The following is a 24289-nucleotide window of genomic DNA, read 5'->3' as shown; positions in this document are numbered from 1 at the left end:
GAATCCCAGGTCTCACATAAGGCCCCGAGTCACCTCCACACTGGGCTCTCCTTCTCTCCAGGGCTTCTGTTCCCAAGAAACTTCCAGATACTTTCCGATATCATGGTCCAATGCACAGATTGGCAGGTTTTAGGGAGTTGCCCCACTGCAAGAATGGGGTTTGCCTCCCTGGGAAGCAGAACTGAGTCCTTGTGCATGGAAACAAGATGACACAGAAGTGCCACTTTCTTGGAACATTCCTCATCTTCCCAGGCCTCATGGTTGAATCACTAAGCTGAAGGTCAGTGACCTTGGTGGGACTGTGGGTCCCTGCATTTGGGGTTTGGTGACCAGCACCCCTGCATTCTATCATCCTGCCTAGAAGGCACCCACAACTGTGCCAAGCCTCAATTCCTTCCCTCCTGGCACCCCCACCGGCCCCCTCAGTGAAGATGGGCAGGGTTGGGGTGAAGTGGCTCCCCACTCTCAGGGGACAGAACTCCTATTCTGGGGATAGAGATGGCAGCTCTCTAGATAGAGATGGAAGTTCATTGTACAGAAGGGAAATTGAGGACTGTCACTTTGCTCAGGTATGGGTCTCTCAATGGCACTGGGATGATGGCCTGCTGGGGGGGGGCAGCGCATGAAGTCTGGGGACCAGCCGGGCAGTGCTGGGGATCAGCCAGGTCCCTGGCCCTCAGGTCTAGTTCGGGGCTGCTCTTGGCTCTGTGAGGGTGTAGAGCCTGCATCCAACTTTGGAGCTGTAGTTTCTAGGTTTTAGGGTGGGTCAGCCGGGACCACACAGCAGGAGTTTAAGTAGCAGGGCTCAGGCCAGAGGTCTGTTGTGCACCACGGGTCCCAAGAGGACAGGGATAGGACTCTCAACACAGTGGGTACCCTTCTGGAACATCCTACAACTGTGGCTCCACAGACACAGGGCTCGGGACAATGCCAGGCACACCGGGTACTTAGGCATCAACCAGTCTCGAGTGCAATTCCAGCCCCCAACCACACATGCCAAAGAGATGGAATGAAAGGGTTGAGAAGGCCCAGCCAGCGATGGCAGAGAAGATAATGGCTGAGAAGACCATATGCTTCTTGTCAAGAACTGTAAGGGAGGGGCCAGAGCGATAGCACAGCAGAGGGTGCTGATCTTGCATGAGGCAGATCCAGGACAGACCTGGTTCGATGCCCGGTGTCCCATGTGGTCCCCCTAGCCAGGAGCAATTTCTGAGTGCATAGCCAGGAGAGTCACTGGGTGTGACAAAAAAAAAAAAAAGAACTGTGAGGGAATGTGGCTTAACTGGCAGCCCCCTACACCCACCATGTCCCACACCCAGAAGTGGGAACAAAGATGGGCCTCTCAGAAAACAGCCCAGATGTGCCTGTTCATGCTGATGAGGAAAAGACAGTGCCTTTGATCATCACGTCACTTCCGGGCACCTCAAGCACTGCTCTGGGACCTTCCCAGGGCCAATACTACCAGGATCAGCCCGACTGATGCTTTACTGGGGGCAGGCAGTGCTAGGGATGGAACTGGGATCCCACACTCTCTCCCCAACTCCGATCACCTGCATGTATCAACACAGCTTGTCATCTTGAGAACCACAAACTGCTAGGATGTGCTCAGTCACCTTAGCTCTGACCATTTCAAAGTCCTTCTGGGGGCAAGGCCACTTCTGCCACACAGACAGCACAGAGAGATGGAGGCCACAGAGTTCGGAAAAGAACAAAGACTTTCAGCCTTGCCTGGCCCCCTGTCCTGCAGAACCCCAGAGACAGGCGGGACCCAGAGGGGCAGAGCTGGCCACAGGGCGGCCGGGAGACAAACACACCCAGAGGCCCAACCCTGACTGATCCTGACCCTCACAACTAGTCATCTCACAGCAACTACATGCTCAGATGCCATCAGCTCACCACCCTCACCCAAGGCGGTCGAAACAAACATAGACATGCCTGAGGAAAAGAAGGGGAGCATGGAGGACAGGACTGCTGATTCTGAGGGTCAGCTCTACTGGAGGCCCCTCTTCTTCCTCCATGGAGAAAATCATCAGGGAGGAAGCCAGGAGGAGCAGGGGCCCTGGGAAATCTCATGTACCAAAATGGGGGCCACCAAAAGGCATCATGGAACAGGAAGGGGGAACAGGGAGACTCCCTTCAGTCAACTTCCTCTCAGGCCCCTCACGAGCATCCAGGGGTCTCACCCCACAGCATGTGGCCAGAACACAAGTGAGTCAAGGACACAGCCTTTGGGAACTAGCAAAGAGACAGCTGACAGGGCTGGAAACAGAATACACAGAATCCCCCCCCCCCCCAAAAAAAACCCTGGGGCAAACTCAATTCATGAGCACTCAGGTGTATCACATGCTGATCAGAGTCCTGTGTGCTCAGGACTAAACCCATTTACTGGGTGACAAAATATAGACCAGGACCCCACCCCCCACCACACACATAACTGAACACCAAAACTAATCAGGGAAAAAGGAGTCGGAGCTTTGCAGGTTCCAACTCTGAATCAAATAACAAGCGACATTTATGGAACTGAGTAGGAACAGCAAAAAGAAACTCTTTTTTTTTTTTTTTTTTTGTGGTTTTTGGGTCACACCCAGCAGTGCTCAGAGGTTATTCCTGGCTCCAGGCTCAGAAATTGCTCCTGGCAGGCACGGGGGACCATATGGGATGCCGGGATTCGAACTGATGACCTCCTGCATGAAAGGCAAACGCCTTACCTCCATGCTATCTCTCCGGCCCCAAGAAACTCTTTTTTTTGTTTGTTTGTTTTTTTTGGGGGGGTCACACCCAGCAGTGCTCAGTGGTTACTCCTGGCTCTATGCTCATAAATCGCTCCTGGCAAGCTCGGGGACCATAAGGGATGCTGGGATTCGAACCACTGTCCTTCTGCATGCAAGGCAAATGCCCTACCTCCATGCCATCTCTCCGGCCCTGCCCCCATCCACATCACCTGGGGAAACCAAGTCAGTGCCTGTCCCCCATCCACGCCGCATCTGGGAACAACTAATCATCTCCCTACTCCTATCTGCACTGAATCTGGGGAAACCATGCCATTGCCCTGCGCCTTCCACACCTGTGTCTGGGGAAATCAACACTGTTCATACCCACGTCTTGGGAAACTGCTCAGGGAGGCTGGGCCGGGCCCCAGGAGCTGCCCCACTTACCTGGGGCACAGGTGCACTCAGTTGGGGCTTCTCGAACCTTCCGGAGTTTGACCAGTCCATCCAGCTTCTGTACAGGGGAAGAAAGGGGGAGAGTCAGGCCGAGTTGGGTTGGTGAACAGGGGTGATGAGGATCGGTGAACAGCTTGAACCTTCCCATGATGGGATTTCTGGGTCATACTTCATGGGTTCTGCAGGCTCCAAGGGGTGTTGAGGTGTGAAAACAAGCCTAAGCTTAGGTCTGAGGCTCAGTTCCTGAAGGAAGGTGGCAGTTTTCTCAGACAAAAATGCCACAGAGCGCCACTGCAAGCAGAAGGCCTGAGGCAAATCAAAAGTGACCCTGAGGCTGGTCCGATGGCAGTGGTTTATCAGAACTTATTAATGCTAGTATCACAAAAGTTGGTATATAAATCCCCAAAAGTTGGTATATAAACCCTCCACTGCTCAATTTGACTGGCTTAAAAAACAAAGTGAACCTGAAGCTAGAGTGCAGCAGTAGGGCGTTTGCCTTGCACATAGTTGACCTAGGACAGATTGCGGTCCGATCCACCGACTTCCCATATAGTCCCAGGTGTGGCTCCCCACCCCCCAAAAAAAGGAACTCTGATGTCCTCACTCGTAGTCATCCAGAATGGAAGACTGTCCCACTCCACCAGCCTGGAGACTGTTCTCAAGAGCTGACTTCATTGGCACCCAGGAGATAGCAGAGTGAGGTCCCACAGGCTGGAGTGGACCATGGGACTGGCCAACCCAATGCCACCTTACCTGATGAAGCTGGGAAGGTGCTTGCTTAGCATGTGGCCAACTCTGGTTTGAAACCTGACACCCCAGAGGGGCCACTGGGGTTCTCCAGGAGTGATCCCTGAGTACAGAGCCAAGAATAAACCCTGAGCACTACCAACTGTGGCCCAATAACCAAAGAAAATCACCCTAAGAGTCCCATACATTCGAGACAGTCCCTTCCCATAGACAGAGCTCAGGAGGCAACATGGCCACAAGGCCGCAGTTCTTTGCGACCCTCAAACCTCTAATTCATTTCTCCCTGTATCCTGTTCTCCTTTCTCTTACTGGCTGGATTCCATGGCCCAGAGTTACTGGGGCCTCCACACATGTCCAGCTCTGTGTTCATTTGGGTCTTTCATAAGAGTGAAACTCTAGAGCCCAATTAGTTAGAACCCATGTAGTTCTGGAGGTACCCAGCATGGCCCATCTTCCCACTGGCTTGAGCAGCTTCATAGCTTCACACTCTTTGCACTGAACCAAAGGCCTGTTTTTTTGTTTTTGTTTGTTTGTTTGTTTGTTTTGGTCCATGACCTCCTGAATACCGCTTGAGATCTCCCTCAATTTAACAGCCCTGTGATGTGGGAGACCAACAGCTTCTGCACAACCACAGCCACATTTGATCCTGGGGTCACCACACAAGGGCCAATGACTGTCCCAACCGAGCAGACAAGACAACCCCAAGTCAGGAGAGAAGAAATGAGACCCAAGTCCTAAGTCCAGGTCCCTAAGCCACCAATTTAGCCAAGACTTGAGTTCTAACCAAATATCCACCAGGTGAAAAACACTAATCCAGGGGTCAGAGCGATAGTACAATGAGTAGGGCATTGGCACACTACCAGTTAGGAGTTCAATCCCCAGCATCCTATATGATGCCCCCAAAGACTGCCATGAGTAATTCCTGAGTACAGAGTGAGGAGTAAGCCCTAAGCATTGATGGGTGTGGCCTAAAACAAACAGCAATGAAATAAAGCCATGCCAATGAAAAGGGGGGTACTTTGGGGTCCAAGATACCCTGATCTGCAGCCTAGCATGGAACAGGCACATGATGAATGCAGGTGGAACTGCCCAGGACCTGCAAGCCCTTTTGAGTTCCAGTCCACTGCCAGCTTCACCCAACCTCAACCATCTTCAAAGACCGAATCTCAGAGTTTTGTGGAACAGGCAAAGGTGACTTCTGAGCTCTCAGGTACAGGGAAGGAGATTGGAGAAGCAGAGGTTCACCACTTCCTTACAAGCTCTGTGCTTACCTCAGAAATGGGAACATGGTGATGTTTAGTTCAGGTGTTACTCCTAGCTCTACATTCAGGAATTATTCCTGACAGGCTCAGGGGACCATATGTAGTGCCAGGATCAAGCCTGTTGTTGCAAGGCAAATGCTCTACCCACTGTACGATTGCTCCAATCCCCAAGTTCTGGGTTCCCAGCTCATAATACCTGTGCTAGCAGCTTCCTTATCCTTCCCTGTGTTGGGTACTAGACTGTGAATGGTGCTGGGGGCAATTCTAGGCCCTGTGCTTAGGATCGCCCCCTGGTGGTGCTCAGGATAACCCTGTGGTGTCAGAGATGGAACCCTGGTCTGTGCACGGAATTAAGCATTATATTATCTTTACGTCTAGAGTAGAACGTCTAATCTTAAAATTCAAAGACTGGAACTATGGATGATGGTTGAGTCTCTTGTTTTGCAGCCTATTCCTTTTATGCATTTGATTTTCCCTGATTCTATGGGCAATCTGCAAAGTTTTATTGTCCTCCAGCGCCATTCCCCCACCCCCCTTTTCTGTGGGTTTGAAACATCACTATGAGGAACAAAGTTAAATGTTTAAATTAGAAATCCTATCCCCCCCATCTTTATTTCCATGCCATTTTTTTCTTAGACAAAAAAAAGAAGTTTTCCTTAATTCTCTGAAAACATTCTTTTGTGTCCAGGTTTGTCAAAATGATTTAAAAGTCTCAACTTTTCTACATTCAATTATCTGGCAGCACCCCCTGGCATCTGCAAACAATACAGCCCGGGTTTTTACATATGCAAACAAGCTTTGAATCCAAAACTAAATCAAGGAGGTTTCTGAGAAGAAAGGAGATTTGGGTAGAAGTTCTTGAGAAATATTGAGAAGGGGACTTGGGGTTTGTGGGAATGGTAAGAACCCAGAGGGGGAATTAATCAGAAAAATAGAGGTGTTTTTTTTTTTTAATGGTCAGATGAAAAATTAATTCATGATCTGTGGTGGCCAAAGCTGTCTTCCCACAAGCTAAAAGGTTGCATTTTGAAGCAATATTAACATGCAAAAAATGTAATGCAGTCATTTCTGTAAAAGGCTGCAAATAAAGCCATAATGTTCCAAGCCTTTGACTAGACCCGACTGGAAGAAATAAACCAGCCTGAGCAGAGAAAACTGGCTCCTCAAAATTGTGGTCTCACTTGAGATAGTGAATTCGTTTGATAAAACTGTCACATTGGAGAACTGGAGAGACTATATACAGCAAGTAAAGTTCTTGCCTTGAACATGGCCAACCCTAGCACCTTATGTGGACCTCTGAGCAACACCAGGAGTGATGCCTGAGTGTAGAGTCAAGAGTCATCCATGAGCACTGTTGGGTGTGGCCCCAAACAAGCAAACAAAACAAAAACAAAATTGATAGTGTCCTGAAATATTCATTGTTTGGATCCTCTAAGGGGCACCACAGAAGTGTTGCTCAGAGGGGTTACTCTGAGCTTAAATGCAGGGGTCACTCCAGTGCTGCTTCAACTCATACAATGTCTGAACAGAACCTAGGTCTCTCCCATGCAAAGCCTACACCAGCCCAATTAAAGTCCCTCGCACTAAACGGTCCCCTGAACAACACCAAGGGTTGCTCCTGAACATAGAGCCAGGAATAGCTCTTGCATATGCCATTCAGATTGCCTCCTCCATCAAAAGAACAGATATGTTGCTATCAACATATCAGGTTGCCATGTATCAGGTCATACAGAAGGATCAGGGAAGCAATTAGATGTGTGGTTGTAGAAAGTGGGTGGAGGTGAGAGGGAGAGTTCAAAGGGTCAAGGGGAAGACAATGGGAGTGATCTTGCTCTGTGTGGATTTAGGGAGGTAGAGATAGGACTCAATGCATTTGTCAGAAGTAAAGGGAACTTGATCGAAAGAGTGAATTTCAGGGCCCTGAGTATTAATACAGTGGGAGAGGCTTTGGCCTTGTATGTGGCTAATGTGGTTCAGACACCAGCACCCCATATGATCCACTGAGTCAGCCAGGAGTAATCCCTGAACAACACCAGGTGTAGTTCTATCCATCCCCTCACTTCACCAAATAAAAACCAGAGTGAACGTGAATACATCCACATGAAAATTAAGAATCAGGGGATAGATGGGAAAGAGCTTGCCTTACATACAGCCAACCCAAATCCAATATCTGGAACCACTTACGATTCCCCAAGCCCTATCAGGAGTGATCCCTGACTGAGCACAGAGCCAGGTGTCAGTCCTGAATACTGCCAACTGTGATCAAACAAACAAAAACAAAAAACAAAAAAACAGCCACCAAGATGTTGGGGTGCTCTGTGCCTGGAACAGGGCTGAGACTGATGAAAATCCTATATGCCAACCTTCAGACAGAACCTCATGGTAGGTGGGAAAAAAAGATGCTGAATAGTGTTTCCAGGAGCCAAGTATGTACAAAGGGGAGGGCGCTTGCCTTACACGTGGCTGACTCGGGTTCAATTCCCGGCATCCTTTATGGTTCCTCAAGTCAGCCAAGAAAGGGTAAATCCTGAGTACAAAGCCAGGAGTAAGCCCTGAGCATCAAGAGGTGTGACCCAAATACAAACAAGAATTGTGTGGGCCAGGTTGATAACACAGCAGTAGGGAATTTGCCTTGCATGCGACCAACCCAGGAAGGACCTCGGTTCGATCCCTGACATCCCATATGGTCCCCAGAGCCTGTCAAGGCAATTTCTGAGAGCAGAGCCAGGAGTAACCCCTGAGCACTGCTGGGTGTGACCCCAAAATCAAAACAAACAAACAAACAGCCAGAACCAGAAAGAGAGTACTGGTGGTGCCTATAGCTAAATCTGGTTCAATTCCACCAGCACCACATGGTTTACTGAGCACAGATCCAGAAGTAACATGTCCAGCACTGCTAAGGGTGAATCCCCAAAACAACCCAAAAAACAGAGCTAGACTTTCGTTTTGGAGGGCCACACCCAGAGGTGCTCAGCGGTGACTCCTGGCTCTGAGCCCAGGAATCACTCCTGGTGGTGCACAGGGGACCATAGAAGATGTTGAGGATCAAACCCGGACTGGCCGTGTGTGCAAGGCAAAAGCCCTCCCCACTGTACTATCATTTGAGCCCCAAAGCCCAATTTCAGATCCATGTTCCAAACACCTTTCCGTGGCCCGCTGTGCTTTCTTTCGATGTCCCTGGGTTGTTGACCTCACAGAGAGAAGGTTCTACTCTTCTTCCTCTTTTGGAGGCCTAAAGTCAGGAGGCACGGATTGGATCTGTCTTCAGAGAATAGTGAAGCTGTACTGTAATTGCTTTATGATTTTTTTCACAACTCCAAGTTGGGAGCAAATGCCACCAGAGAAGTTGACATGAGCTATTTAAGACACTTTCCTCCCCATGCCCCAACATCACCCCTCAACTTCATCCTTATCCCAGATATGGTGGCAACATTAAAAAAAAAAAAAAAAAAAAACAGATTTTCTCATTTAGCGATGTGAGTTGAAGCAGATGTGTGTGAAGCCACCAATTCATCAGGTTAATGAAGAACATTTGTGGGGGGTTGAGGCCCTGTGGCATAATTACCCAAACAGACCCATTCATTAACCAGAGCAAATTTATGAGGTGTCTGGGTACCCCTCGCATCGAGAGAAAGTCATAGAAGCAATTTTTGGGAACGAATGAGATTTTTATTTTGGTCATCAATGTGGAATTGTGTTGGTAGATAAAATCTCATTGACAGATGCAGGGCGGGGGTAGGGGGTGAGACACACACAGATCTGAAGCTCCCTCAAAACTCTGCTTTGGTTCCAAATCTCCATCCTCCATCTTGGCTCAGACTGGATATGTGCTAATTCCTTTCCTGCTTCTGTGCGGTCTTAACACCCTCGTAGCACCCCCTGGGAAAAGACTCCTTTGCTCAGACACATGATCAGAGTTCCCTTACCAAGTAGCAGACAGACCACAGGCACCCTTTTAGAGCCTGTTTAAAAAAGTCCTCCAGGGGCCTGAGGTGGATAAGGTGCTTGCCTTTCATACAGTCAGTCCAGATTAGATCCCCAGCATCTCAAATTGGTCTCCCGAGCACAACAAGGAATGATTCCTGGGTGCAGAGCTAGGAGTAATCCCTGGGCACTGCAGGGTGTGTCCCAAAAACAAAGAAAGAAAGAAAGCTCTCCACAGGACTAGAGAGACAGTACAGCAGGCACGTGCTTATCTTGCACATGACCCATTGAGGTTAAATCCCCAGCATCTCCTGTGGTCCTTGGAACAATGCCACGAGTTGTTCCTGAGCTCAGAGTCAGGAGTTAAGCCTTGAACACTTTCATGTGTGACCCAAGAACAAAAAGAGAAAAAGAAAAAGTTTTCCATAGGGGCCAGAGAGTTTAGGAGTTAAGATGCTGGTCTTGCACAGGGCCGAACTCTATTCCACCCCTAGCAACACCAGGAGTGACCCCCAAGCACAAAGTAAGGAATGGTCAACATTGACAACTGTGATCCCAGAGCACTGAGACAGAGTCAACTCCAGGCACAGAGCCAGGAGTCATCCCTGATTACAGACTCAGGAATCATTCCTAAGCAGAGCCAGAAGTGATCCCCAAGCATAAAGCCAAGAGTCAGCCCTGAGCACGGTGTGACCCTAAATAGAAACAAAAGCCGCAAGCTTTCCAAGAAGAGCTGGTCTTGACATGGATTTGTTACCCTGGGCACTAGTTCAATCCCCATTAATGACCTTCTGATGAGACAATGAACATTTCACACATGGGTAGATGAAGGCCAGAAGAAAGCACCACTGTCCAGAAACCAGATCTTGGGAAAATTGACCTAAAGCTCAAGTCTTGTGTCTTCAGATTTGATCCCTTGGTACTGCTACATCATTGAGTTCAAACACCATCAGGATGACTTATCTGGATCAAGGGTCATGGAGAGAAGAAAGGAAGGAAATGAACTCTTGAACATTGCTAGAAGAAAACCCTCCTTCCACAAGTAAATCCTCAAATCATCCAGGCTGGGGAGACAAATAATTGAGCATAGGGAAGGTGCTTGCCTTGCACATAGCTGGGTTCAACCCCTAGCACCCATAGGGTCCCCTGAACATCACCAGGGATGGCCCCATAACTAACACCTTAAGAAAGAACTGAGCACAGGCTCGGCGTAGAGGAGGCCTGGGTGTCCATCCCTGCACTGCAAAGTCTCCAGAGCAAAGATCACATCCAGACATCTGGTCCAGCCTTGCAGGAGCCTGGGTCAATCATCAATAGTGAAACAACTCAAGCATGCAGAGGTTAGGCAGGGAAGTTGCAGCAGGTCGTGGTTGACTCCTGAGGGAGATGCATGCTCAGCTGCTGGGGCTCCAGGGGCAGGCAGAAGAGGTGGGCCTCAAGGCTTTGCCCTTACCCACCAGGGGTCTAGTTCAATGACTCTTCAGATTCTCCAATCTGATTCTGTTGGTGGTAGTGAGTGGCTGGCACAGAGATCCAGCTCAGGGCTTTGCACACAGCAAGCATGCACCCTCCTTTGTAAGTCATGTCCTAGCCCCAAACTACCTTTACTTTGTTGTTGTTGTTGTTGTTTTTTTCAGGAGCGTGATAAGGCTCAGATATTACTCCTTGCTCTGTCCTCGGGGATCACCCCCCAGTGGTATGGTGGCAGTGGTTGAGATCAAAGTGGGGAAAGTTCTGGTGTTCAGGATTGAACCTGGGACTCCCACATACAAAACCTCAAACTCAAAAGCCTCAACTCTTGAGCTCTCTCTGCTGCCTTCACAGCTATTCTTTTTCTTTTTGTTTGTTCTTTTTGGTTTTGTTTTTGTTTTTGGACCATGCTGGTGGTGCTCAGGGATTACTCCTGGCTCTGCACTCAGAAATTACTCCTACCAGGCTTGAGGGACCAGAGGGGATGTCGAGGATTGAATTCAGGTCGGCCACATGCAAGGCAAACACCCTACCCACTGTGCTATCTCTCAGGCATCATCCACAGCTTTTCAAAGTTTTCTTCGGCTCAGCCTGAATGTTTCACTTCCAACAATAACAAATGGAAAGGAAATCAAATTTCACGCCACAGAGAAACTGAAGCTTCTTTGCCTATTGTAGAGCTTCTTTGACGACCCATCGAAGCAGTGGGTTTAAACTGCCCGGGATACCTGTGAATGTCAAGGGCAGTCTTGTCCTTAAAGCTGGATCAAAACCCCAAATCAACAGGCAGAAAGTGGAATCCACAGGAACTTGTGTGCCTGTCACAATGTGATGCCCTGATTCAATTCCCGGTTCTCCATGCTCCTCTCAATCTTCCACCACTACTATCATTTGAGCAGGGGTTAGGATTTGGGGGCCCCCAAATCAATTTGACAATTCTCAGGGGCTATTTCCAGCTCTGTGCCCAGATGTGCCCTTTAGTGGTGCTCAGGAGAACCCAATAAAAAGCCAGAGATCAAACCAAGGTTGGCCACATGCAAGGTTAAACCCCAATAATAGCTCTCTAGAACCCCCATCCATAATTTAAGTTGAAAATGGCAAAGTTGACCCTCTTAGCTAGGGATCTAGTTCGAAGGGCCAGAGTTCATACAGGAAGCCCTGGCTGATCCTTGGTAGGTAGCACAGGGATTAAAGTGCTGACTTTGCGCACACTGACCTACGCCCCCCAAGTCCTTCATTGAGTGATTCTTGGACTAGAACCAGGATAAAGTACTGAAGACAGTTGGGTGGTCCAGAGAAACAAAGCAAAAAAAGGTGGGAGGAAAAAATCACCATAGTATAGTATAGCAGGGAGGGTGCTTGTCTTGCATGTGGCTGACCTGAGTTTGGTCCCTGGAACCAAACATGGCCCCCTCCAATCCCCACCAGGAGTGATCCCTGAGCACCAATGGGTGTGGTTCAAAAACAAAAAGAAAAAGCAATCAAACTAAAGCAGAAAAACTTACTTCCCCTTGCTCGCCCTGGGAAAAAGAAAATTCCATCCAGATTCCACCTTCAGGAATGAAATCAACAGGCTTCCCAGTCAAGGTGTGAAAAGTTCCATCGATCAAACCTTGTCCAGGACCGAAGGAGTCCAAGAAGCCACTCCAAAGTGCTCCCAACATCGCAGGAAAGAGTCACAGATTGGGAAGCATAGGTGTGGGTGAAACAGAAGCCACCAACTCCCACCCCCCCCCTTTATAGTTTTCTCCAGGGTCTACAAGTTTGTATTGTTACTGAAACACTAATGAGACAGCTACTAGACAAATGGCAGATGCTCAGAGAGGCCACCAGAACTCCATGGCTGGAAATGAAACTCAAAACATAGGCTCTGCACACCATTCTTAAGACCTTGTGCCCTGCCAACAGCAACAGGAGTGACCCCAGAATAAACACAAATTTGACATCTCAATCCATCTCCTTCCCACTTTTCTTAGGCAACCTGGTGGTCCTCGTTCTCCTTCTCTTTTTTCTGAGAACTCCGGATCATACTTCAAAAGTGCTATAGGGGAAAAAAAGTGCTCATAGGGGGCCGGAGTGATAACACAGTGGTAGGACGTTTGCCTTGCATGCAGACCTGGGTTCAATCCTCGACATCTCATATGGTCTCCTGAACCTGCCAGGAGTGATTTCTGAGCCCAAGATCAGGAGTAATCCCTGAGCGCCCCAAAACAAAAACAAACAAACAAAAAAAAGTGCTCTTAGGCTATTCCTGGCTCTGTGCTCAGGAGTGCCCCCTGGTGATGCCCAGAGACTAATGACTAGCTCTGGGCTCAATAGGGTGGTGACCCCTGGTGGTGGTCAAGGACGCATTTATGGTGCCAAGGATTTGAACAGGGTTGGTGGATGCAAAGCATCTTAACCTCCTGTTCTATCTCACCCAGCTCCTTCCTTTTTGAAAACCACCATCACCTTGATTCTGGATTTTTGAGTAACTAAACCATTAAAGAGAGTTGTCTGGAGAATGGGGCGGGGGAAGGTTCCAGGTTGACTCTTTACATTATCTATGAGTTTGCCTTGTTTCCAAGGTCTTGCTTAAAGAAGGGCAGATGTCAGCAATGAACCCTGGTGAGATGAGTTTTTCTGAGGATAAATTGTTTCTCCTCTTTTGCTTTTGTTAATGTGCTACAATAGCTGTACAAACTGATACAGTAGTGACATGTATCTGTTAGGAGCAAGATACAAATCACCAGGGCAAGGCCTTCTGAAAAGCTTATTATTATTATTATTATTATTATTATTATTATTATTATTATTATTATTATTATTATTATTATTATTTGGTTTTTGCATCACACCCAGCAGCGCTCAGGGGTTACTCCTGGCTCTACGATCAGAAATTGCTCTTGGCAGGCTTGGGGGACCATATGGGATGCCATGATTCGAACCACCAACTTTCTGCATGCAAGGCAAATGCCTTACCTCCATGCTATCTCTCCTTATATGCCCCCTTATTTTATTATTTTTATCACCACTATGACAGGTTTTGGGCCACACCTAGTGGTACTTGAGTGCTATTCTCAACTGTGCTCAGAGAGGTAACACTGGACTCTCACTTGCCAAGCATTCACCCAGCCCCCTTCACCATCTTTCCAGTGCCCCCCAAACACTTTTCAATGACTCCCAGCAAATGCTTGCTTTGTACCCAGATTCTTGGGTCTTACCGAAGATACTATCGCTCAGAACTCTTGCGTCAAAAACCTCTTTTCATGTTCTGAAAAACCATTTCTTAGGGAGACTGGGAAATGTGGTGGGGGAGTTCATTGCCCCCCAAGTTCATGAATGTTCCCCTTCTCTAGCTGCTGTCACTCTGTTATCAGGGACATCAGATAACCCCCCAAACAGTCACTGCCCAGTTCTGCTCCCCAGGGAACAAAGACAGCACAAGCCGTGTTAACTGTGGTTTTTCTTGGCTGAAACGCTTTTTCCCCCTGACATTAAAGTTCTGTGTGGTTGGCAAGGATTTCTATTCTTTAATTGGGACATGACTTCTGCCTCCCAAATGGTGCAAACAAGCTTCTTGGTTAAAAAAAAAAAAAGAACGAGCTGGCGCCCTGCCCCCCACCCCCGGCTTCCCAACCACTTCAGCTTTGAATTAAAAAGAGGCTTCACTGAGAATAAATGAAAACCAAAAACCGTGGCCAGGTCTTTCTTTAAAAGATTTCCAGAGTTCGGTCAAAGTGGTAGTACAGTGGGTAGGGTATTTGCCTTGCACACAGCTGACGTGGGGTTCGGTCCTTAGCATCTCATGTGGAGCCCCACCAGGAATAATTACTGATGGAAGACCCAAGAGTAAGCCTTGGGCATTGCGAGGTGAGCCGCAAAGGTACACACGCATGCGAGGCATGCGAGACACACACACACACACACACACACACACACAAGTCCGTTTAAAAGGCTAGAGTACATGTTCATATGTGGGAGAGTCCCAGTTTGATCCCCAACATCAGATGCTTCCAAAAACTGAAACTAGAGTATCTCCAAATCCCCATATTGTGTGGCCCCCAAACAAGGGAAGTATCTTTTATCCTGCTTTTGGATCATTCCAGTGGTGCTCAGGTTACTCCTGGCTCTGCGCTCAGGAATCATTCCTAGCTGTGCTCAGGGGATTTATCTTGGCTTGGCAAATGCCCTCCCTGCTATCCTATCACTCCGGCCCGAAAAGGAAGTATCCTGATGGTCAATGAGCTGAGCTTCAATTCTGAGAACCCCAACAGCCAAGGCCACAAAAGAGCCTCCATAAAATATGTTCCAAACTATTTCTTTGTATGTGCGTTTCTGTATGTCTGTGTATCTCTGTATGTCTGTCTGTGTATGAGTAGGTGCATACATTTCAGGCTATGCCTGGCATGCTTCCTGAAAGAACCACTTGGCGTCAAGGGTAGAACGGGGCTGGCCATGCAAGGGAAGCCCTTTCTGTCTGTGCTCTCACCTTCACATCTATTTAAAGCCAATGACCAGCACCCCACTTGGTCCTACCCAGAGCACCATAGACACAGCTGGCCAGGCTCCGAAGCCTCCCCTCAGACATGTTCCGGTCTCCTATTACAGCCACCCGGGAATGGGAGGAGTTCATACCTGATTTATAGCCCCTGTATAGTCTTGTGTGTGTGTGTGTGTGTGTGTGTGTGTGTGTGTGTGTGTGTGTGTGTGTGTGTGTCATTCAATTGTAATTACTATATCCTTTGGCCACTGATGAATGTTATTTCTTGCCTCCTTTGCTGCTGCACTGTTGTTTTGCCATACAGAGATGCTCAGGGGTTACTCCTGGCAGTGCCTGGGGAACCATATGGAATGCCACGGATTGAGCCCTGGTTGGCCATGAGCAAGACAAGTACCTTAATCTTTGTACTATATTGCTCCGGCCCCTCTCTTTCCTCCTCATTTAATGAACCGATTTTAGTCAAGAGCTAGAGGAAGAGCTGGAGGACACTGCTGGAAAGACACTTGCTTTGGCCAACCTGGGTTTGATCTCCACATCCCTTATGGTCCCATGAGCAATGCCAGGAGTGATTTCTGAGTGCAAGAGCCAGGAGTAACCCCTGAGCACCCAGAGTGAGAACCAAAATTGTGAGGAAAAAAAAAAAAAGCCAGAGTGGCAGTACAGCAGGGAGGGCACTTACTTGCCTTAGATGTAATAGACCCAGGGTTTGATCCCCAGTATCCCATATGGTCCAGGAATGATCCCTGAGTGTAGAACCAGAGTAACCCCAGAGCACCACCAGGTGTGGCCCCAAAACAAAAACTAACACAAGAGCCAGAGGGAGAAGATGAGGGGAAAAGGGAGGAATGAGGAGGTGACAGAGGAGAGATTGTGTCTAACAACAATGAGATCAGTATTTAAGGATCAAATTTCAGGGTTGGAGCGATACTACAACAGGCTTAGCACTTCCTTCCTTTCTTTTATTGTATTTTGGGCCACACCAGTTGTGCTTAGAGGTGACTCCGGGTTCTGTGCCCAGAGGTCCCTCCTGGAGATGCTCAGGGACTTGATGCAGTGCCAGGGAACAAACTGAGGTCATTTGTGAGGAAAGCTAGTGTTGTCACCCCTGTCCAGTCTCTCCAACCCCTGACCGTGAATGCAGGAAGCCTGGGTTCAATTCCCAACACCACCTGATCCCCTGAGCCCTAAGCATGTTTTCATATGTGACGACAGAGGAGTGTATTAAAAAAAAAATTGTGGCTCAATGCTGAAGCAATATCACAATGGGTAGGACATTTGCCTTGGATGTAACCGACCTGGGTTTGATCCTCAGAGTCCCATATATATGTCCCCGAGCACAGCCAGGAATGACCCTTTGAGCACAGAGCCAGGAGTAGCCCTTGAGCATGGCCGGGTGTGGCATCAAAACTGGAAAAAAAAAACAAAACAGTGTGGCTGGGACCCCACATCTCAGATGGTCCCCTGTGCACTGCTAGGACTAATTTTCAAGTGCACAGTCAAGAGTAGCCCTTGAGTATCAGGAGTTGTGGCCCAAAACCCTCAACACATGACAGTGGTGGAGGTGATGATGCTGAAACTTAGCACATCAAAACCATAAATGTTGCAGCTAGAAAGAAAGAGTGCAGCAAATAAGGAGCTGGTCTTGCGTAAGATTTACTTGGGTTTGATCCCTAACAATGTATAGGATCCCTCAAGCCCTGCCAGGAGTTATCCCTGCTCCAAAGCCAGCAATCAGCCTTGAGCGCTGCCAGGTGTGGTCATAAATACAAATACAAAACATAAAACACCAATGGGGCTGCAGTAATAGGACAGCAGGAAGGGCACTTGCCTTGTACATGGCAGAGCAGGCTTTGATCCCTAGCATCTCAGATGGTTCCTTGAGCATTGTCTAGAGTGAACCATAAATGCAGAGGTAGGAGTACCCCTGAGCATCACAGGTTGTGGCCCCAAAACAAATAAGCACCTTAAGTGTTAACATTTTCATTAACATGTGACCTAAACTACAATAAAATTTCAAATTATGAGGAGGCCAGAGCGATAGCATAACAGGTAGGGCATTTGCCTTGCATGTGGCCAACTCAGGTTAGATCCCCAGCATCCCAAATGGTCCCCTGAACCTGCCAGGAGTGATTTCTGAGCGCAGAGCAAGGAGTAACCCCTGAGTGCAGCACAGTGTGACCCTATTCCCCCTCCCAAATTCAAATTTTTTTCGAGACAAAAATATTTTAAATTAAGGAGGAAAAAAGGCATGGGGAAGGGCCCGGAGAGATAGCACAGTGGCGCTTGCCTTGCAAGCAGACGATCCAGGACCAAAGGTGGTTGGTTCGAATCCCGGTGTCCCATATAGTCCCCCGTGCCTGCCAGGAGCTATTTCTGAGCAGACAGCCAGGAGTAACCCCTGAGCACCGCCGGGTGTGACCCAAAAACCAAAAAAAAAAAAAAAAAAAAAAGGCATGGGGAAACAAAGATGGCTATCTCATAAGTGTGGAGCTGTGGGTTTAATTCCCCATGTGCCAAGAAAAATCCACATTTCCCAGCACTGCTTGTTTTCCCAGGAGCTCCCTGTAGACACCAATGGACAGTATTTTCAAGTTCCTCATAAAAGGTTTTACCAGGATTTCTCAGGGATTCCATCACATCTGGTGGTTTAGTCCAATGTAGTAAGTAGGTCTGCTAGTTAACAGTCCAAGCAGAGTGACTGTGGGTGGGTAGGAGGCCTGATTTGCCAAAGCCAACCTGGGTTCGATCTCCAGCATCCCATACGATCCCCTGAGCCCCAAGAGGAGTGAACCTGAGCACAGAGCCAGGAGTAAGTCTTGAGCACTTCGGGTTGTAGCCAGCCCCCAAAAGAAAAGATAACAAGCTAGAGAGATAGCACAGGGGGTAAGTTGCTTGCCTTGCTCTGCCAGGAGTGATCCTCAAGCAGAGAGCCAGGTGTCAGCCCCAAGGACAGTAGATCTCCAACCAAAATCTGGCATATGGTCCCCAGAGCACCGCCAGAAGTAACCCGAAGCACTGCTATGCATGTGTGTCTCCCCCACCCCCATAGCCCCAAACTGGAAAAGACTGGAAAAGTAGAAATTTGACTGGCTTTCTGTAATTCAACTTAATGCCTCAGTCTTGGGGGGAATGCCCGTACAGAAAATGGGCAGTAATTATGAAAGCACCCCAGGGAACTGCAAATAGCCCTCCTGCGAGATTTGTAAAACTTGCAGGCACTTTTCCAGGGTGAAATCGGAAATCATTTCATGAAGCAGCAATTTTGCCCCCATCCGAAGCCAGACCAGACGGAATGCGGCATCAATTTCAGTAACGTCAAGGTCTCTGAACTTGCGCTGACTGCTTTCCTTGCCCTGAAAGGTTCCAAACCTGATTCCAGGTTCAATTTCCAGCGACATATTGGGTATATAGGGTCTCCCGCGCATTGCCAGCAGTGACCCCTGAGAGCAGCCAGATGTGGCTCAAAAACTTAAGAAAATAAGATGAGAGCATATGTAAGTATATGTAAGCTTTTTCTTTCTTTTTTTTTGGGGGGGGGGTCACACCTGGGCGGCTCAGGGGTCACTCCTGGCTCTGTGCTCAGAAGTCGCTCGTGGCAGGCGCGGGGTACCATTTGAGATGTCGAGATTCAAATTTGGGTACGTCCTGTGTTGACAGAGAGCAAGGCAAACGCCTTACCGCTGTGCTATCGCTCCAGTCCTCTATATTAAGTTCTATTTAAAAATGTATGGTGAGGGTCTGGAGCGATAGCAGAGCTGGTCTGGCGTTTGCTTTGCACGCAGCTGACCCGGGTTCGATCCCCGGCATCCCCTCCCCCGCCTCGAGCCTGTCAAAAGTAACCCGAGTGCCGCCGGGTGTGGCCCAAAACCAAACAACCCCCCCCAAAAAAAGAAACCCAAATGTATGCGAGGTCAGAGATAGTACAGCAGGAAACCCACTTGCCTCGCTTGCGGATGGATGCTCAGCATCCCATCGGAACCCCCCAACACCACCAAGAGTGAAAGCTGGACACCGACCCAGGAGTCCGAGGTCCGCCCCGTCACCTCCAGCGACTACGCTCACGCCCGGGTCTCCCCGCTCTGAGCTGAGTCGCTCAGACCCGCCTCGGGCACTGGGTCCGGGAGGACGCTTCCTTCCCTCGGGGCGCGTTAGCTCGGGTGTGCGTCCCAGCTCCCGCCCAGGGCCATCCCCAAAACCGACTTCGCTCTCGGCAGCGCCGAGAGTGCTGCAGTGAACCCGACCCTCCACGTGCCGGTGCACAGAGCTCCCCGCTACTCCCGGCCGGGCCCGTTATTCGGGGCGCGTCCGTCTCACCTCGCGCGCGGGGCGCTCCAGGTGGGGCTCCGGGGCCGCCCAGGCGCGGCGCGGCGGGAACTGCCCCAGCTCCAGCTCCAACGCGGCCACCCGGCGCTGCAGCGCGGCCGCCTCGACGCTCAGGCGCAGACAAGCGGCCGCCGCGGCCGCAGACAGCAGCAGGCAGAGCGCGCCGAGCCCCCAGGCCGCGGGGTGACCCGCGACGCCGCAGCCACCCGGGGCGCCCTGCAGCGCATCGCCGCGCGCGCGCGGGCCGGGGCTCATGGCGCGCTCCCGGGCTGCTGCGGGTCTAGGGGGGTCGCGCGGGAACTGGACGTCCGGGGCCGTGGCAAGAGCAGCGCACCCCTCTTCGCCGCCGCCGCCGCTCCAGGCAACTGCGGCCACTTTGGGGGCAGTTTCCTCTATGCAAATCCACCCTGGCCAGAAAAGGAACGGGGACCCACCCTCCAGGGGAGGAGCGCGCCTCGGCCCTGCCCCGGCCCCCCGTGCCGCGAGTGCGCGCGCTCCCGCCGACCCCTGCAGCCCAGCGCGCACCCCGGCTGAACCCCACTGTAGGCAGGGCCGGGCGAGCCCCGTAGGTCCCCAGGGGTCGTTTGCCCCGCGGCTGGAGTGAACGAACCTTGGTGACTCGATGACACTGGCTACCTAAAGTTTGCAAACTTTGAAACGTTTGGGAGTTTAGCGGGTGCGTCTTCGATGGGGCGCGAGCGTCGCCTGGTGGCAGCAAGCTTCCCCTTCGCAACCCTCGTGGAGATGGAGAGCGACAGGAAGGGTGTTGGATCACATCCTGGCTCTGTGATCAGGGCTCACTCCTAGTTCTGTTTGGAACACTCTTGAGTCTGCTCAGGGATGATCCCTGGCTGCTCAAGGATGGCTCCTGATGCTATGCCCAATGCTCAGTCCTCGTTCTGTGCTCAGGCATGACTTCTGACTGCGCTCCAGGATGGCTCCTGGCTCTGTTCAGGGCTCACTCTGGTTCTGTGATTAGGATCAATTCTGGCTCTGTGCACCGGGCTGACCCCTAGCTCAGGGCTCACTCCTGGTTTTGTTTTCAGGGCTGTCTTGGCTCAGGGCTTACTCCTGACAGGGTTCAGGAGACACTATGGGACCCAAATCTGAGTGGGTGGTACGCAATGCAGGTGCCATAATCCCTTGTCCTATCTCTCCTGCCCGATAGCTTCCTCCAGTAAAAACAATTTGGCTAGAACTGATCTGAAGGCAACAACTTTAATGGTTTTGCAGCAAATGCCACTCGCATTCAGGCCAGGGAGCTAAACAAGAGTATAGTGGGGCCCCAAGTCCAGCAGGAAGTCAGTGATATCCCCTTGTCGCTCCCCATATACCAGGCGTATTTATACAGTGTGGGTTCCCAGCAGGAGAGTGGAAAGTCTAAATCCAAGAATATTCAGAAAATGGGCCAGAGAGATGGTATGGAGTAGGGCGTTTGCCTTGCATCCAGGACGGTGGTTCGAATCCTGGCATCCCATATGGTCCCCCGAGCCCGCCAGGAGCGATCTCTGAGCGTAAAGCCAGGAATAAGCCCTGAGCGCTGGCGGGTGTGACCCAAAACAACAACAAAAAAAATCAGAAATGGCAGAACCCAGGACTCTGAGGAAACTTCCTGAGTTTAGAATAGAATTACTATTGTTTATTTTTGGGGGGGTAGTGATGGGTTTTGAGTCACACCCTATGTTCAGGGTTTACTTCTGCTTCTGGTTTCATTCCTGGCATTTGCTCAGGGGACCATGCAGTGCCAGGGATTAAACTCAAATCTGCTACATGTAAGGCAAACTCCTAAATTCTGTACTCTCTCTCTCTCTCTCTCTCTCTCTCTCTCTCTCTCTCTCTCCTTTGCCATATACTTTTGGTTTATTAATTTCTGGGGCCAGAGCCTCTCCTAAAATGGTAGGAATAAAAAAATTACAAAAAAAGGGGGGGGTGAAGAGATAGCATGGAGGTAAGGCGTTTGCTTTGCATGCAAACAGTGGCAGTTCGAATCCCGGCATCCCATATGGTCCCCCGAGCCTGCCAGGAGCAATTTCTGAGCGAAGAGCTAGGAATAACTCCTGAGCGCTGCTGGGTGTGATTCAAAAAAAAAAAAAAAAAAAAAAGGTGGGAATCAGTGGTTGGAGACAGGACAGCAGGTAGGCACTTGCCTTGCAGACCACTGACACAGGCTCAACCCCAGCACTGCAAATAATCCCGAGCCCCACCAGGAGTGATCTCTGAGCTTAAAAGTAAAAGTCTGGGGCCAGGCGGTGGTGCTAAAGGTAAGGTGCCTGCCTTGCCTGCGCTAGCCTTGGACGGACTGCGGTTCGATCCCCGGTGTCCCATATGGTCCCCCAAGCCAGGAGCAACTTCTGAGCACATAGCCAGGAGTAACCCCTGAGCGTTACCGGGGCCCAAAACCCCCCCCCCAAAAAAAAAAAGTAAAAGTCTACTCTCTCTCCCACCCTCTCTCCTCTCCTCTCTTCCTCCCCCTCAAAAGAAAAAGAAATAAAAGTACTGAGCAGAGATGGGTGTGGCCCCAAAGTAAAAATAAGCCAACAAGAAAGAAAGAAAGAAAGAAAGAAAGAAAGAAAGAAAGAAAGAAAGAAAGAAAGAAAGAAAGAAAGAAAGAAAGAAAGAAAGAAAGAAAGAAAGAAAGAAAGGAAAGAAAGAAGAAAGAAAGAAAGAAAGAAAGAAAGAAAGAAAGAAAGAAAGAAAGAAAGAAAGAAAGAAAGAAAGAAAGAAAGAAAGAAAGAAAGAAAGAAAGAAAGAAAGAAAGAAAGAAGAAAGGAAAGAAAGAAGAAAGAAAGAAAGAAAGAAAGAAAGAAAGAAAGAAAGAAAGAAAGAAAGAAAGAAAGAAAGAAAGAAAGAAAGAAAGAAAGAAAGAAAGAAAGAAAGAAGAAGAAAGGAAAGAAAGAAGAAAGAAAGAAAGAAAGAAAGAAAGAAAGAAAGAAAGAAAGAAAGAAAGAAAGAAAGAAAGAAAGAAAGAAAGAAAGAAAGAAAGAAAGAAAGAAAGAAAGAAAGAAAGAAAGAAAGAAAGAAAGAAAGAAAGAAAGAAAGAAAGAAAGAAAGAAAGAAAGAAGGCAGGGTCAGGGCAATAGTACAGTGGATAGGGCCTCGCATGTGCTCGAGCATCCCATGTGCTCCCCCAGAAACTGCCATGACTGAACCCAAAGGCAGGTATAACCCTGAGCACTGCTGGGTGTGGCTCCAAAACAAAACAAAAACTTTGTTTTTAATTAAAAAAAAAAAAAAGAGGGGCCAGTGATAGTACAGCAGAAAAGGCACTTACCTTGATTGCAGCCAATCCGGCATCGGTCTCCACCGGAGTGTTCCTGAGTGTAGAGCAGTGCTTCTCAAATAGTGGGGTACGCCTCCCAAGGGGGGTGCGTTTGACCATGGCAAACACTGTCATAACAAGCTAAGCCCTGTATTTATGTCTCTGGAGCTGAGAGTTGTGTCCTGCTTCAAACACTGCTTCGAAAAGCTATGAATTGCAAAACGTGTACATTGTAGCCATTAATCCAGACATCACCTCTGATTAAAAAAATCAGCTCAAATTATTTTATATATTTTTGTGTTGCAGGTTAAAGTTTTTTTTTTTTTTAATAAAGTACTATTTACAGTCGAGTGGGGGGCGTGAAAAATGTTTTCTTCTTCCTACGGGGGATGACAGAAAATAATTGAGAAGCACTGGTGTAGAGTCAGGAGTAAGCCCTGAGCACTGCTGATTGTGGCACAAAAACAACAAAAAGAGGAGTGCAGGTTCAGTATGCAAAAGGCAAGAGGCCCAGCTTTGATTTCTTTTCTGTGGAGCAATGGGAATGAGCCTTGAGAACTGCTGGGTGTGCACTTCCCTCCCCCCCCTCCCTAAATAGAGTATATTGCTTAAATGCATTTTCTCAAGTTTTTGGGTTTTTTTGGTTTTTGGGCCACACCCGGCGGTGCTCAGGGGTTACTCCTGGCTGTCTGCTCAGAAATAGCTCCTGGCAGGCACGGGAGACCATGTGGGACACCGGGATTCGAATCAACCACCTTTTGTCCTGGATCGGCTGCTTGCAAGGCAAACGCCGCTGTGCTATCTCTCCGGACCCTCAAGTTTTTCTTTTGTGGAGGATGCTATCCTATTGCTCTGACCCCGCACTCTTGGCCTGGCACTGTTGTTTTATCAATCTTCAGTTTAGGTCATCTGTGTAAAACAACAATCACTGCATAGTTCCAAGCTTATTAACCCTGCTTATCTTCTATGGAGAAGCTAGCAAGTAAATGAAGAGCAAGAGTAGACAGAGCGATTGCCTTGCAAATGGCTGATCAGATTGGATCCCCACCACCACATATGGGGCCCCTTGAGCCCCTCCAGGGGTGATTATCGAATGCAGAGCCAGTAGTTAGCCCTGAGCATGGTCAGGTGTTGACCAACTCCCTCTCACAACAAAAGAATCCTTTGCCAACACAAGGTAACTTGCTGGCTCACTCTTATTCACCCACTTAGGTCTTCAAAGTGTTCTGGAAGTTTCCAAACATTCCCATATGTTGAAGCCATTGGGGGGGAGGAGTTGGGCTACGCCCAGTGATGCTCAGACATCACTTCTGGCAGGCTCAGGTGGCAATATGAGCTGCCAGAGATGGAACCTGAGTCAGCTGCATGTAAAGCAAAACATCCTACAAGCTGTGCTATTGCTCTGGTCCCTAAAGCTCTTTTTTTTTTTTAAATGGGTTTTTGGGCCACATGGGGGGTGTGTGTGCTCAGGGGTTACTCCTGGCTCTATGCTCAGAAATCGGTCTTGGCGGGGCCGAAGAGATAGCACGAAGTAGGGTGTTTGCTTTTAGAAGGATGGTGGTTCAAATCCCGGCATCCCATATGGTCCCCCCAGCACTGCCCGGTGTGACACAAAATCCAAAAAAAAAAAAAAAAAAGGAATTGGTCCTGGCAAGCT

The 24289-nt window shown here is 49.1% G+C and overlaps 1 protein-coding gene across 1 annotated transcript in view; it reads right to left on the bottom strand.

Moving 5' to 3' along the window:
* The window catches only part of COL23A1 (collagen type XXIII alpha 1 chain), a 114642-nt gene extending 91975 nt beyond the window's left edge, over nucleotides 1-22667 (bottom strand). The window contains 4 exon segments of the mRNA XM_049778442.1: nucleotides 3156-3222; nucleotides 19365-19780; nucleotides 19899-20098; nucleotides 22645-22667. Of these exon segments, the coding sequence (XP_049634399.1) occupies nucleotides 3156-3222; nucleotides 19365-19780; nucleotides 19899-20098; nucleotides 22645-22667 (706 nt within the window).
* Nucleotides 22668-24289: the final 1622 nt, after the last annotated feature.

Source organism: Suncus etruscus, chromosome 8, assembly GCF_024139225.1.
Source record: "Suncus etruscus isolate mSunEtr1 chromosome 8, mSunEtr1.pri.cur, whole genome shotgun sequence".
Taxonomy (NCBI): Eukaryota; Metazoa; Chordata; class Mammalia; order Eulipotyphla; family Soricidae; genus Suncus; species Suncus etruscus.
Note: the sequence above shows the minus strand (reverse complement) of the source record. Positions and strands in the feature narration are given on the sequence as shown.